Genomic DNA, 12,821 nt, shown 5'->3' on the forward strand with positions numbered 1-12,821 from the left:
TCCTTGCTCCAATTCTTAGCTGTCTCCACTTATTCACATTGCCTATAATCAGAGATGTTAAATGTCTAAATCTCCAGTCCTTAAAATGTAATTTCAAAGTTGCCCATTTATACTCATTAAGATCAGTTTTCCCTGAATTTAGTAGTATATGTCTCCTCCCCCTACAATACCTCTAGCAGACAGACTTCTGAAAAACTTACACGTGGAAAGAAAGGTCCAGGTTTCACTTTCTTTTATCCAGTTCATTATTTCATCCTTTCTTCTCTTGTTATGAAAAGTTTCTACCCAACTGGAGACCAAAAAGTTTCTTCTAAATTCCTTAAGGGCTCCTATATACTGGACATCAACGTTGAGGTATGTTACTTGTTCACAACTACTCTTGTTACATGATTCACTTCTATTTTAAGTAAAATTCCCATCTTTGCAATATCTCTGCAGCTTTTCTTATTTTTTTTTCAGCTTTTCTTATTTTTAACTTTCCTGTTTAAACCAGCTTATTTACAATATACTCCTAAGGAAGTTCACAACATTACAGGAAGGTTTTGTCAATCTCACACTTTCTGATGATTTTCTTCAGATCTGTGCTTTATTCTTCTGTTGAAGGAGAACCATGTTCCTGTTAATTTAACAGTTGTCTAGATTCAAAGCTCTTTTTCTGGGACCAGAAAAACCTCCTACCTTTTCTTGATGACATATAAAACCATTCTCTCCTAGAAATCTCAAAATTGTAAAGTCTGATAAGCTCTATGAACATGGTCTTTAATCACAGTATAAAGGTTTCAGTGGTGAAATGGCTTGCATAGGGTAGCACTGAGCTTCTCTGTTGTACACACAGCATATACATTCAACGTAAGTGATTAATTTACTTTGGAAAGAAATGCTTCAAAACCTAGATTGCCCAAGACCATAAAAGGCTTTGGAAGTAACAAAGGCAGCCTTCTAAAGCATAAAATTTGAGGGCACAATGTGAAACAGGAAATCCTACTCTTTCATGGGAGGGGGGGGGGATAGTTCTGGGCCTTTGCTTCAGTTAAAAACACTCTCACGACTATCTTCTACCACTCTATTATAATTAGGTAAGGGATAATGGGTGGAAGTCCCCAGGAATCTACTAGGGATATGTGTATGTATACACACAAGAAAAAAGTCTGTGTAAAAACATTCCTAGTTCAGGTGTGCCTACCCTGTGACTGGGTAAGTAAGTTACCAAACTCCCCTGTGCTCAAAAATGGGAAAAATGAAACATAACCAACCATATGAAGTACCTACTGGATACTTAAGTTGACTTATTTTCTCGCCCAATAAGATTTTGGCTGGACTTTGTTACACTGTGAAACTGCAGTAAGTATCTTGTTGTCTTTTTAAATTTGAGGATTAACATCTCCTTTACAAGACAGCCAAAGCAGAATGCTCATTAGCAGATTAGAATAGCTGCTGAAAATCCAGGACATGGCAGCTCAGGCTTAGATCAACTATGACATGACATTTATCCTCAGAGTCCCTAAGATTTTTCCCAGGCAGGCTGCTAGGTGGAAATGGAATTAACTGTTTAAGCAGAGCAAAGGGAGTTCCTCCACTACCTTCAGGATCTCTCAATACAATTAAGAAGGGTGCAGAAGCAAAGAGACCATTGTAGTGTCTGTCTGTATTACATTTATGCCTTTCAAAATGTCAAGTGATGAGAATTTACCATACCCTACTCTAGTACTTTCTCTAAAAAGGCCAAAGTTATTATTCAAAACCACTGTTCCTAAGAAATAGTTAACTCTGAGAACATTAATAGATGGCAATTTTATAGCTCCTTCTGGTGAAGTCAAAGGTCTCCACCCTATTTTATTTATTTGCATTCTCATTTCTCTATCTGGAGTCCTCTTTTCTTGCCATTTGCCTACTCCTCCCTTCCCCATCCTTTTTCATTTGTTCCTGCCCTTGCTCACGCCTTCCCTCTCCCTCCCTTTCTCTCCTGTCACTTTAGCTGCATGCTTGGTTCTGGTTTATTCATCTTTTATTAATTTAGCAAACATACACTAGGCCTTTACCATATGACCAGTCCATATGTAGCTATGAATCTTCAGGCTCATACTGTCCCCTCTCTCATGTTTAGGCCTCCTATCTGTTTAGGCCTCTGGTTTTACCCATCTTGGCCTCAAATGTGTCATCCACCAAGTCTATTCCTTTGTGTTAAGATACCAGGAAAAGTGCTGTACTGGATAAAGGATTAGTGGGCTGGGAAATCTTAAAATTGATGATGTATATATATATATGTATATATATACTCTCCTAAGTAAAAGGACCCTGAGAGCACAGGGAAACCTAAAAACAATCTCATAACATGAACATGAGTTTGGGACTTACCCATAATGACTATAACACAATTACCACAACGTCGATGATTTAAAAAAATGAAAAGAAAACAAGATGGTTACTTTCACCTGCTGACTGCAAAGGCTGCAGCCTTGAATTATCATGATTAAATACTACTGTTCTCTCTTATGAAGCCGGCCCATTGTATCAAACAAATACTAAAGCAACTAGGAGGGCAAGCAAATTCCAGGGAATCCAGAGTCGATTTTTAAGCCATGACTCCTACTCTTATATATTCAGAACAATCTATAGAAGCTAAATATGAAAAGAAAAGCATAAATGTGCTCACTGCCAAAGCCCTCTGTGCTTTGAAAAATCAGAACACAGTGATTTAAGAAGGAATGAAACAAAAATAAGACAAAACTGAAGAAATTATTTTCCAACAGTGAAGAATATAATACTTTTTCATAGTTAATCCTTACATACCATTGCAGTTTCACACTTAAAAAATACTGTTTTTCTTTGTAGTAACTTTGGAAATCCTCCAGTAATCTCAGACTCAATGAGTACAACCACAATATGCAAATAAAAATCTACCCCATCCCCAGCCATCTCATTATGTGAAAACACTAGGTAATGTTCCCATTTTGATTCACTTGGCCATTGGAAATTCACTTTGGCAGGGTTCTATTTATAATGTAATTAACTTAAAAATTGTTTTCTATCTTTTGAAACCAAGGAAGTTACCAAGCATAAATATCTGCACCAGGATGTTTCTTGTAGAGTAACATGTGATTTTTTAAAAAAATTTTATTCAATCTTAGGTTCAAATAGTTTTTTTAAAAAGTCACGTATTCTAACCTTCTACCCAATGCACAAATCTCCCTCACAATATCCAGAATGCATAACCGTTCAACTTCTGCCTGAAAACTGCCTTTCCCCTATGAGATGAGAAATCCTACTGCATAAAACAGCTTATTCCAGTTCACAATTTGTTTTTCTTCCTACAAGAAAGTGTTTGGAAAGAAAGGAAACAAGACATTGTAGCACTTTATTATCATTTGTTGAACTTATGCCTGAAACTGTTAACATGTGGCCCAGGATAAATGGGGACAGAAATGGGTTACTTGGTGATAGAAGAGGAAGGAGGGAGACCATAAATGCACTGCTGCAGTCTTTTAAAAAACTAGATGTTATAATAATAATGATGATGATGATGATGATGATGATGATGATGATACATAATCAGGGGTAAAATGCAAAAATAAAAAAGGATTAATTTAAAAACTTAAGAGTGCCACCACTTTCCATTTCTAATCATACTCTTCAAAGGTAATCATTATTAAATTTTTGTATATCCAATCAGATATTTTCTATGCTCATGTGGACATAGCTGTACTATATACGTATTTCTTATTATACGATACAACCATGACACTAGACTGTTTTGTAAACCTTTTCACTTAAAAATATATTGGGGCATCTTTCCATATCAGTACATAGGGCTCTATCTTCTTTTTAATAGCTAATTTCACAGGTATAAATATACCATTTATTTATCCAGATCCATAGTGATGACATTTAGATTACTTCCATACTATTCTAGTTATACAAAGCCAGAATTTATCCTTCCTAAAATTTCTTTTGATAATTTCTTTTAAATCATTTGGAATAAACCTAACCTACCATTTAATAGCTCTTTAAACATTTGAAAATCACCATCATATGGGGGAAATGGGAAACTAAATATAAGTGTTGAGCTCTAATATCAGAAATCAATAGGGGAAAGGATTTCCTCAAATAAAAACAATCTAAATGTCTGACAACACAAAATAGTCGGTGGGTGCCTACATTATGGCCTATGAAGAAGATGGGCTATTACACAATTATTAGAAACATAAAGACTCTGCAGCATTACAATAAATGCTGTAATGCTAGATGAAAGAAGATGTAGTTTCAGGTAACTTAGATTAACCATGAAACATGTCTGCAAGTGAAGAGATATTCAAATGAAACGTAGCGGAGTTAGGGTAGTAAGAGCATGGATCATCATTTCTTTTCAAAATATCTTTTCATATTTTATAATTTAATTTCTACCATGAATGGAAAAAAAAATGATAGCTATTACGATGATCAAGATGATCATTCTCAGTTTCAAGGTCCTCTTTACTTTCTTCCCTGATTATCTTGGAGATACCAATCGTCATAGTAAACAATCAGGTCTTGAAATTTCTTGATGGCAAAGTTACAATCAGCCAACAAAGCATGAGGTGTGACTGCCCACAAGAGAAAAGAATGGAATGAAAGGGAAGATGGTAGAGATCAAAGAAGGGACAGTCAGGAAGAGCTCCAGCTTAAGTTGTGTTCACAATCATCTAGCGCCACCATTCTATCTTCGTATGAATAGGGAACTGATTATGAATTTCCAGATCATATCATATGGTCAGGGCAATGGGGTCAAAAACCCAAGGTAATGATTAAGACCTGGATATTAAGAAGGAAGAAATGGTCACACTCCCAAGCCAATATAAAAGTTCCTATTTCAGAAATTTAAAGTCTCAGGGAGCCTAGATGGCTCAGTTGGTTAAGCGTCCGACTCTTGATTTCGGCTCAGGTCATGATCTCACAGTTCATGAGTTTGAGCCCAGTGTCGGGCTCTGCACTGACAGTGTGGAGCTTGACTGGGATTCTCTCTCCCTCTCTGTCTGCCCCTCCCCCTCCCAAAATAAGTAAATATTAGAAAAAAAAAAAAAGAAATGTAAAGTCTCACAACATGGTCAGAATAGCATTTTTTAATTTAAAAGCATTCATTCCTCCCCCCAAAATTCATCCATTTTAAAGGACTGATTAATTCCTTGAACAAATCTAAGTCACAATGCATTTCTTTTTAAACTATTCCTTGTCATGATACCCAAATATTTTGCAAATCACTGGCATATGATGAATAATGACAGACAAACACTAGTGCATAAAAACAACAATTAGATTATTTTGGTCACTGTGTGCCTTTGGCATGGAAGGTTGTTTATTTACAATGCCACATCACCTTGGTTCTGAAGAGAGTGGCATATAAGCTCTGGCTGGTTAAACATTAACTAGTGATGAGTCACATTTGCAGCTGGAACTCACTCTAGAAAAACAGGGAGAGAAATGTTTGTGCTTGTAAGTTAGAACTAGGAGTTCATGCCTTTATTTATTCATTCATTCATTCTTTATTTTTGAGAGAGAGAGGCAGAGCAGGAGTGGGGGACGGACAGAGAGAGGGAGGGAGGGTGACTCCGGGCTGTCAGAGAGAGAGAGAGAGGGAGACATAGAATTCAAAGCAGGCTCCAGGCTCTGAGCTATCAGCACAGAGACCGATGTGGGGCTTGAACCCATGAACCGTGAGATCATGACCTGAGCTGAAGTTGGACGCCCAACTGAATGAGCCACCCAGGGGCCCCCATGCTTACATTTATAAGACATGGTCAAATCCTGTCTACTTTCTTGTCAACTGATTTACTTTCAAAATAAATTTGCTTTTTTGGCCATCCTCAGGAAATATTTTTATTAATAACTTGGCAAAAATCTAAAAAGGCAAAAACTTATCAAATCTTCCTAACTTTTTTCTGTCACAAAAATTCTTCCTAACTACCTACTATGTGAAAGAACTATGTTAGGACTTGAGATAAACTTGAGACACAAGGGTGCAGAAGAGACAAGCCTTGTTCTCGGGAGCTTATGGTCTTATTGCAGGGCTGGGGGATGGAATGTGTAATTACAATTAAAGAGCATTCGATATGTAATCACCAGTAACAGAATCAAGACTGAAAAATATCCCAATATGGCATTAAAGATGTTTAAGTGCTCAAAATCAATTATATTACCACAAAATTCAGAAAGCCTGGGTTGACGCCAACATATATATATATATATATATATATATATATATAAAAGAGGTAAAGGTTCCAGTTGAGTAAAACTCCATAAAAACATAAAGGTCAACTAGTGAAATGGCTGTTAAAATAGCTCATCTAAATTAATAGAAATATCATAAATGAGTTGTAATAATTGTCACCCTGAAATTTATAAAAACACGAACAACATAACAGCTAACTTTAAGTAAGTTCAGTTCTGGGGGGCACCTGGGTGGCTGAGTTGGTTGAGCATCTCACTCTTGATTTTGGTTGAGCATCTCACTCTTGATTTTGGCTTGGATCATGATCCCATGGTTCATGGGATCGAGTCCTACATTGGGCTCTGCTCTGACAGCAAAGAACCTGTTTGGAATATTCTCTCTCCCCCCCCCCCCCCCCATTGTGCATGCTCTCTCTCTCAAAATAAATACATAAACTTAAAAAGAAAGTTTAGTTCTGGAAAGACAAGCCTCAAGTTATACATATGTCCTGCAAACTAAATGAACAAACATATAATAAGAAGCTATTGTGAGTAAGAACTCATTTTAGGTTCAATGAAAGGCAAATGCCTATCGTGGCCTTGCTAGGTTAGGACTATGGCTGATTACTGTCACAGTCAGTGTGTAAGACAACTTGAATAACATTGTGTGGCTATTATATAATTCTATATATTCTAGGAAGTGAAACTCAAATTCCTTCAATAGTACCTTCAATAAGTGGTACTTGAAATAAAAACATGCTTCAGTCATTCAGGAAAAACCATCACAATGTAGAAAGCAAAAAGGAGAGGAATGTCTAACTAATGTCAAACAATGAAACTAGTGCTGAACAATTTCATCTTCTGCAAGCAATATCCCATAGGTACAACCTCCTTAGGGTTGGTAACATTTGCTTACTCAAGATATTTTCCTGGAAGCCAGTAAGATATTTCAGAAATTAGATTTTTTAGATAAAAAATAGGCACGTTTAAAAAATATATATAAACTTAATTTTAAAAACTCCTCAAAGGTCTTAGGTTATTACAATAACATAAGCAAGGTCTTTCAAATGGATAAAATAACAATGTTATGGTATTTCAGAACACGTATTTTAGTAGATCCTCAAAATAGATACATAGTCTCACTATGATAAAATATTGTTTGCAAATTACCAACCCCTCCTCTTTTCTTTTGGTGTAAAGAGAGAAGAGAATGAAATTACCATAAAGCAACACTTCAAACCAGTGTGTTTCAGGTGGTTTGTGGTCACAGTCATGGCATCATAAATCCCCAATTAAATGGCCCTCCAGGAGTCAGAGAGCAAGTAGCTTTAGTTGACTGTGTTTAATTACCTACCAGCAGGCAGGGGAGATACATGGTCTGGTAAAAAAAAAAAAGGTCCAGTAGACAAGAAAATGTGCATACTTTTGGTCTTTCAGCTAAGCTATAGGCTAAGTACATGGAGAAAACAGACTTGACTTACCTGCACTGCCGAGCTGTTTATAAAACCTGTATTCTAAATGAAGCTGTGGAGCACGTGATTTTATTGGTTCCTGAAACCCAAGAAGAGAAATTGTGATCAGATTTAGACAAATAAAAAAATTTCCCATTCCTAGGTTTTCAAAGTAAACCAGGGCCAAGACCACTTAGTATCTTAGAGATGATATCCATATATGATAGCATTTTCTTACCACAATTTCTCTTTGAAAGCACAGCTAGGGAAGGATGAAGGTGAAGTATATACAATCCCTTCCATGGATATTTAAATACACATACTCTGTATGAGCCATCATTCAACAACAGCTCCCTCACCAAGAAGTATTCTTCTGAAATACATTCTCCTAGGAAACCAGATGCCAAACCTTTTAATTAAATACCAGCATGTATTCCCTGCTTGTTTTATTATGAATTTTGGGTGATAAATAGGTTTATTATTCTTAGAAAAATGACATATGCTCAGAAAACAATTTCAAATACACAAAAATTAGGAAGAGAGTAAAAATAATATGAGATTCTATCATTTTAAAGAAAAGCACTATTAATGTTTTGGTGAATGTACTTCCAAGTATTTATTCATACACATATTTATATGTAATATATACTCAAAAATATATTTAAAATAAATGAGATCATAGTATATTTGCTCTTCTGTAATGTATCTTTAAGTTCAACAATGTAATAATGACATCTATCCGTGGCCATACATAGCTTTATATAATTTTTTAAGTAGGCTCTGCACCCAGTGTGAGGCTTGAACTCACAATCCTGAGATCAAGAGTCACATGCTCTACCAACTGAGGCATCCAGGTGCCCCATAAAGCTTTATATAAATTTTAATGGCTGTAGTGTTTTTGTGTATGCGTGTGTGTGCACGTGCACATGCATACATGCACATACCATAATTTTCAGACATCTTGGACTGTTTTCAGTTTTCATTATTACAAATAAAGCTGTTGGAACATTATATGCATATTTATTTTTACACTTAAGAGAGTTAAAGATTGTAATTGCAATTAAAATATGTATCTTTAATCAATATGATGTTCAAGTTTACAAAAACAGAGTTTTCTAAAGCCCTTGGAGATAAAACAGCCAAATTACCAGGTCATTTTGTTCTTCATTGAACTTCAAGAACTGGCTGGTTAATTATTCTCAACTGACTGTATAGTAGACTAGTTAGCAAGAAAATCAAACATTACCCTAGAAGACTGATCTACGTACCCTTTAGGATAGCTATTATCAAAAACGCAGAAAGTAAGCGTAGGTGAAGATGCGTAGAAATTGGAACTCTTGCGCATTGCTGGTGGCAATGTGAAATGGTATAGTTATTATGGAAAACAGTATGGTAACTTCTCAAAAAATTAAGCAGAATTACCACATGATCTAGCAATTCCATTTCTGGATATATACCTGAAAACACTGAAAGTGGAGACTCAAATTGATATTTGTACACCTGTGTTCATAGCGGCATTATTCACAATAATTAAAAAGTAGAAGCAACCCAAGTATCTATCAACAAATGAGTAAACAAAATATGATTACCTTTAGTTCTACACATACACAGAATATCATTTGGCCATAAAAAAGAAAGACATTCGGACATATATTACAACATGGATAAAACTTGAAGACATTGTGCTAAATGAAATAAGCCAGACACAGGGCGCCTGGCTGGCTCAGTCAGAAGAGCATGCAACTCTTTTTCTCAGTGTCGTGAGTTTGAGCCCCATGTTGGGTATAGAGATTACTTCAGAATAAATAAACTTGGAAGGGAAAGGTGAAAGGAAAGAAAGGAGAAAGGAGAAAGGAGAAAGGAGAACGGAGAACGGAGAAAGGAAAAGGAAAAGGAAAAGGAAAAGGAAAAGGAAAAGGAAAGGAATCTGCCAGACACAAAAGGACAAATACTGCATGATTTCACTTATATGAGGTAGCTAAAGTAGTCAAATTCACAGAGAGAAAATTCAATTGTGGTTGCCAGAGGCTATGAGGGTGGGGATGGAGAGTCAGTGTTTAATGGGTACAGAATTGTAGTTGAAGAAGATGAAAAAGTTCTGGAGATGGTGGCAATGGCTGCACAACAATATGAATGTACTTAATGTCACTGAGCTGTACACTTAAAAATTATTAAAATGGTAAATTCTAGGGGCACCTGGGTAACTCAGTTGGTTAAGCATCCGACTCTTGATTACTGCTCAGGTCATGACCTCAGAGTTCCAGGGTCTAAGACACTGCTTGGGATCCTCTCTCTCCCTCTCTCTCTGCCCCTCCCATGCTTGTGCTCACACTCTCACAAATAAAAACTCTGAAAAAAAATGATAAATTCTAGATACAATTCTCTATCAGATATGTGAGTTTTAAATATTCTCTCCCATTCCATGGGTTGCCTTCTCACAATGTTCAGAGTCCTTTGAAATATAAAAGTTTTTAATTTTTATGAAGTCTAATTTATCTTTTTTCTTTTCTTCCTTGTGCTTTTTGTATCATATCAAAAAAAATCACTGCCAAATCTAATGTCATGAAGCTTTTCCTCCAAGTTTTCTTCTAAGAGATTTATAGTTTTGGCTTACATTTAGGTCTCTGATACATTTTGAGTTAATTTTTTACATAGGATGCAAGGTAATGGTTCAACTTCAATGCATGTGGTATCTGATATTCCCAAAAACATTTGTTGAAAAAACTGTCCTTTCTCAGGTGAATGGTTACTTGTCCTCTTTTTAAGACAGGCTCAAAGAAAGGAGATCCCACAGCTTCCCTTGACAATTTATGCTGACGTTTAACACATTTCACGATTTCAAAGGTATTTTAAGTAGTTTAAATCTCTACTACCAAAACTTAAGTCTATTTCTCTTTTGTCCTCAACAAGATAAAATAGCTCTTCAATAACCTGTGAATACTGTAACAACTATCCTCAAATTATAAAACTATTCAATCATTTCTTAGACATCTCTTATTGAGGCATAGTAATTTCAATTCCTTTAACCTTTCCTCATTGGTCCTATTGTTTGAGTTCTTTGATCATCTTTGAAAGTCCTTCCTGCACCCACTTGAAGTTTTTGCATTTTTCTTAAGAAATAGAATCCATAAATCACAGAATTCAGAAGTTCCTTGAAGTTATCTAGTCTATCCATTTGCTTCTAGGAAGGTTTTTCTAAATAAATTCAGGCAGGCTAAAATAGTTCATACCCCTAATGAGCTCTATGAAAGAACACATATCCTTCTTTGATTATAAAATCAGCAATCATCAGAGTTGGGAGTTCAAGCTTCTCAAGATTCTTGTAGTCAAAAGAAAAAGTACATAAAGCTAAGTACACTCTAAATAATCACTTCTTTATTCATCTCTCTCTTCAAATAGGAAAGGATCACTCTGGAGAGTCTCCATCTGGTTTTAGATCTTCCACTGGAGCACCACTAAAGCAGCCAATTACAGAAACTGTCCTTCAGAACAATTGCTAATAATTCACAAGAACCCCAACAGAAACAGTGACAACAAATTAATATAGAAGCAGAGGTTGATCATTCTGTATGGTTTTTCTGGAGAAAAATGGAGCAATGAATGAAAAAGCCACAGATCCTTCTTCAAACATAATACTCTAAAACTTCACAGTAGATGCTGAGATAGGAAATATTTGACCTGATGTTGGGTAACTAAGCTAGCAGACTGAAAAAGCAAAAACTCTTTAGAGTTACAAGGCTGAACGTGGGCATGCATATCATATATATTCGGACAGCAGGAGCTTTTCATCATAGATGAAAGTGTTACTCCCTTCAAGCCAACCCCTTTAGCATATAGTTGAAGACTGCTCAGACAACTGAAGCTTCAAGGTGCTCTCCTGGAAGGACTATGAATACAGGACATTGTAAACACTAAATCTACATCTTGTGGCAGGCAGCAAGATTAACAGCATAAAGAGATTTTTTTTTCTTTTTTTTTTTTTTTAACAATTGTTAGAAAACTGTTAAGGGGCACCCAGGTGGCTCAGTCGGTTGAGAGTCCGACTTCGGCTTAGGTCATGATGTCACAGTTCGTGAGTTCGAGCCCCGCGTCAGGCTCTGTGCTGACAGCTCAGAGCCTGGAGTCTGCTTCAGATTCTGTGTCTCTCCTCTCTCTCTGCCCCACCCCCACTCATGCTCTGTCTCTCTCTGTTTTAAAAATAAATAAAACATTAAAAAAAAAAAATATATATATATATATATGTAAAAGAAAGAAAACTTCTGTTAAAAAGAACCTGGGAGGGGCGCCTGGGTGGCGCAGTCGGTTAAGCGTCCGACTTCAGCCAGGTCACGATCTCGCGGTCCGTGAGTTCGAGCCCCGCGTCAGGCTCTGGGCTGATGGCTCGGAGCCTGGAGCCTGTTTCCGATTCTGTGTCTCCCTCTCTCTCTGCCCCTCCCCCGTTCATGCTCTGTCTCTCTCTGTCCCAAAAATAAATAAACGTTGAAAAAAAAATTTAAAAAAAAAAAAAAAAAAAAAGAACCTGGGAAATCTTGGTGATGGGGGTAAAGGAAGGGCTCATTATACTATTTTATGTTGTGTATGGTTTTTTAAAAAGGTTCCTCCAAATCTAATAAACAAGAGCCCAAAACGAAGATCTAAACAAAGTGGAAGAGAAACAGTACCAGCAGGGCTTCCTTGTATTTCTGTGCCAGATGCTGATTACATTTCCACAGAGGGCTGGCTATTTGCCAGAATCACAGTTATTCTGGAACACACATGTCTGCCTGAAATCCTAAACCGACAGCAGACGGCTACCTTGCAGGACAATAATGCTTAAGGCAAATTTTGCTGTTACAATGAAAAGAGCTCAGTTACTGTCCTCTTATCTCCCATGGAGAACACAGCCCAACAGCAAAAGAGGAGACCCACAGACAAGATTGCTATCCTACAAAAAGTCTTTATTTAAGATTTATTTCAAAGAGAAATGAGCTCCTGAGACACACCATACTAGATGACATGAGATCTACTTTTAGCCGTTATTCTAGGCCATACAAAGTAGAATAAAGTTTAATAAACTGTAAGTGAAATGCAGTGATCCGTCATGTCAACAATACATTGTATAAGCTTATCTAACTAGGTTGACTAGTATGAACTTGGAAGAAGAAATATAGATAGAAAAAATTGCCCCTAACAAAAAGGCTCTAGAGAGGT

At 36.5% G+C, this 12,821-nt stretch overlaps 1 protein-coding gene across 11 annotated transcripts in view; it reads right to left on the bottom strand.

Moving 5' to 3' along the window:
• CSNK1G1 (casein kinase 1 gamma 1) overlaps nucleotides 1-12,821 on the bottom strand; it is a 162,348-nt gene that overhangs the window by 69,564 nt on the left and 79,963 nt on the right. For 10 of the 11 annotated variants that reach the window (XR_015252705.1, XM_086710917.1, XM_025920062.2 and 7 more), the window contains exon 4: nucleotides 7,662-7,731. Coding sequence is in view for 10 of the 11 variants with exons in the window: in XM_086710917.1 (XP_086567043.1) it covers nucleotides 7,662-7,731 (70 nt within the window). In the remaining variant the exon portion in view is untranslated. Of the gene's footprint in view, nucleotides 1-3,710; nucleotides 3,717-7,661; nucleotides 7,732-12,821 lie in introns of all 11 variants that reach the window. The other variant, XM_086710919.1, reaches the window with a different exon arrangement.

The sequence above is a fragment of the Puma concolor genome, chromosome B3 (assembly GCF_028749965.1).
Source record: "Puma concolor isolate L17-30 chromosome B3, mPumCon1.1.hap2, whole genome shotgun sequence".
NCBI classification, from domain to species: domain Eukaryota; kingdom Metazoa; phylum Chordata; class Mammalia; order Carnivora; family Felidae; genus Puma; species Puma concolor.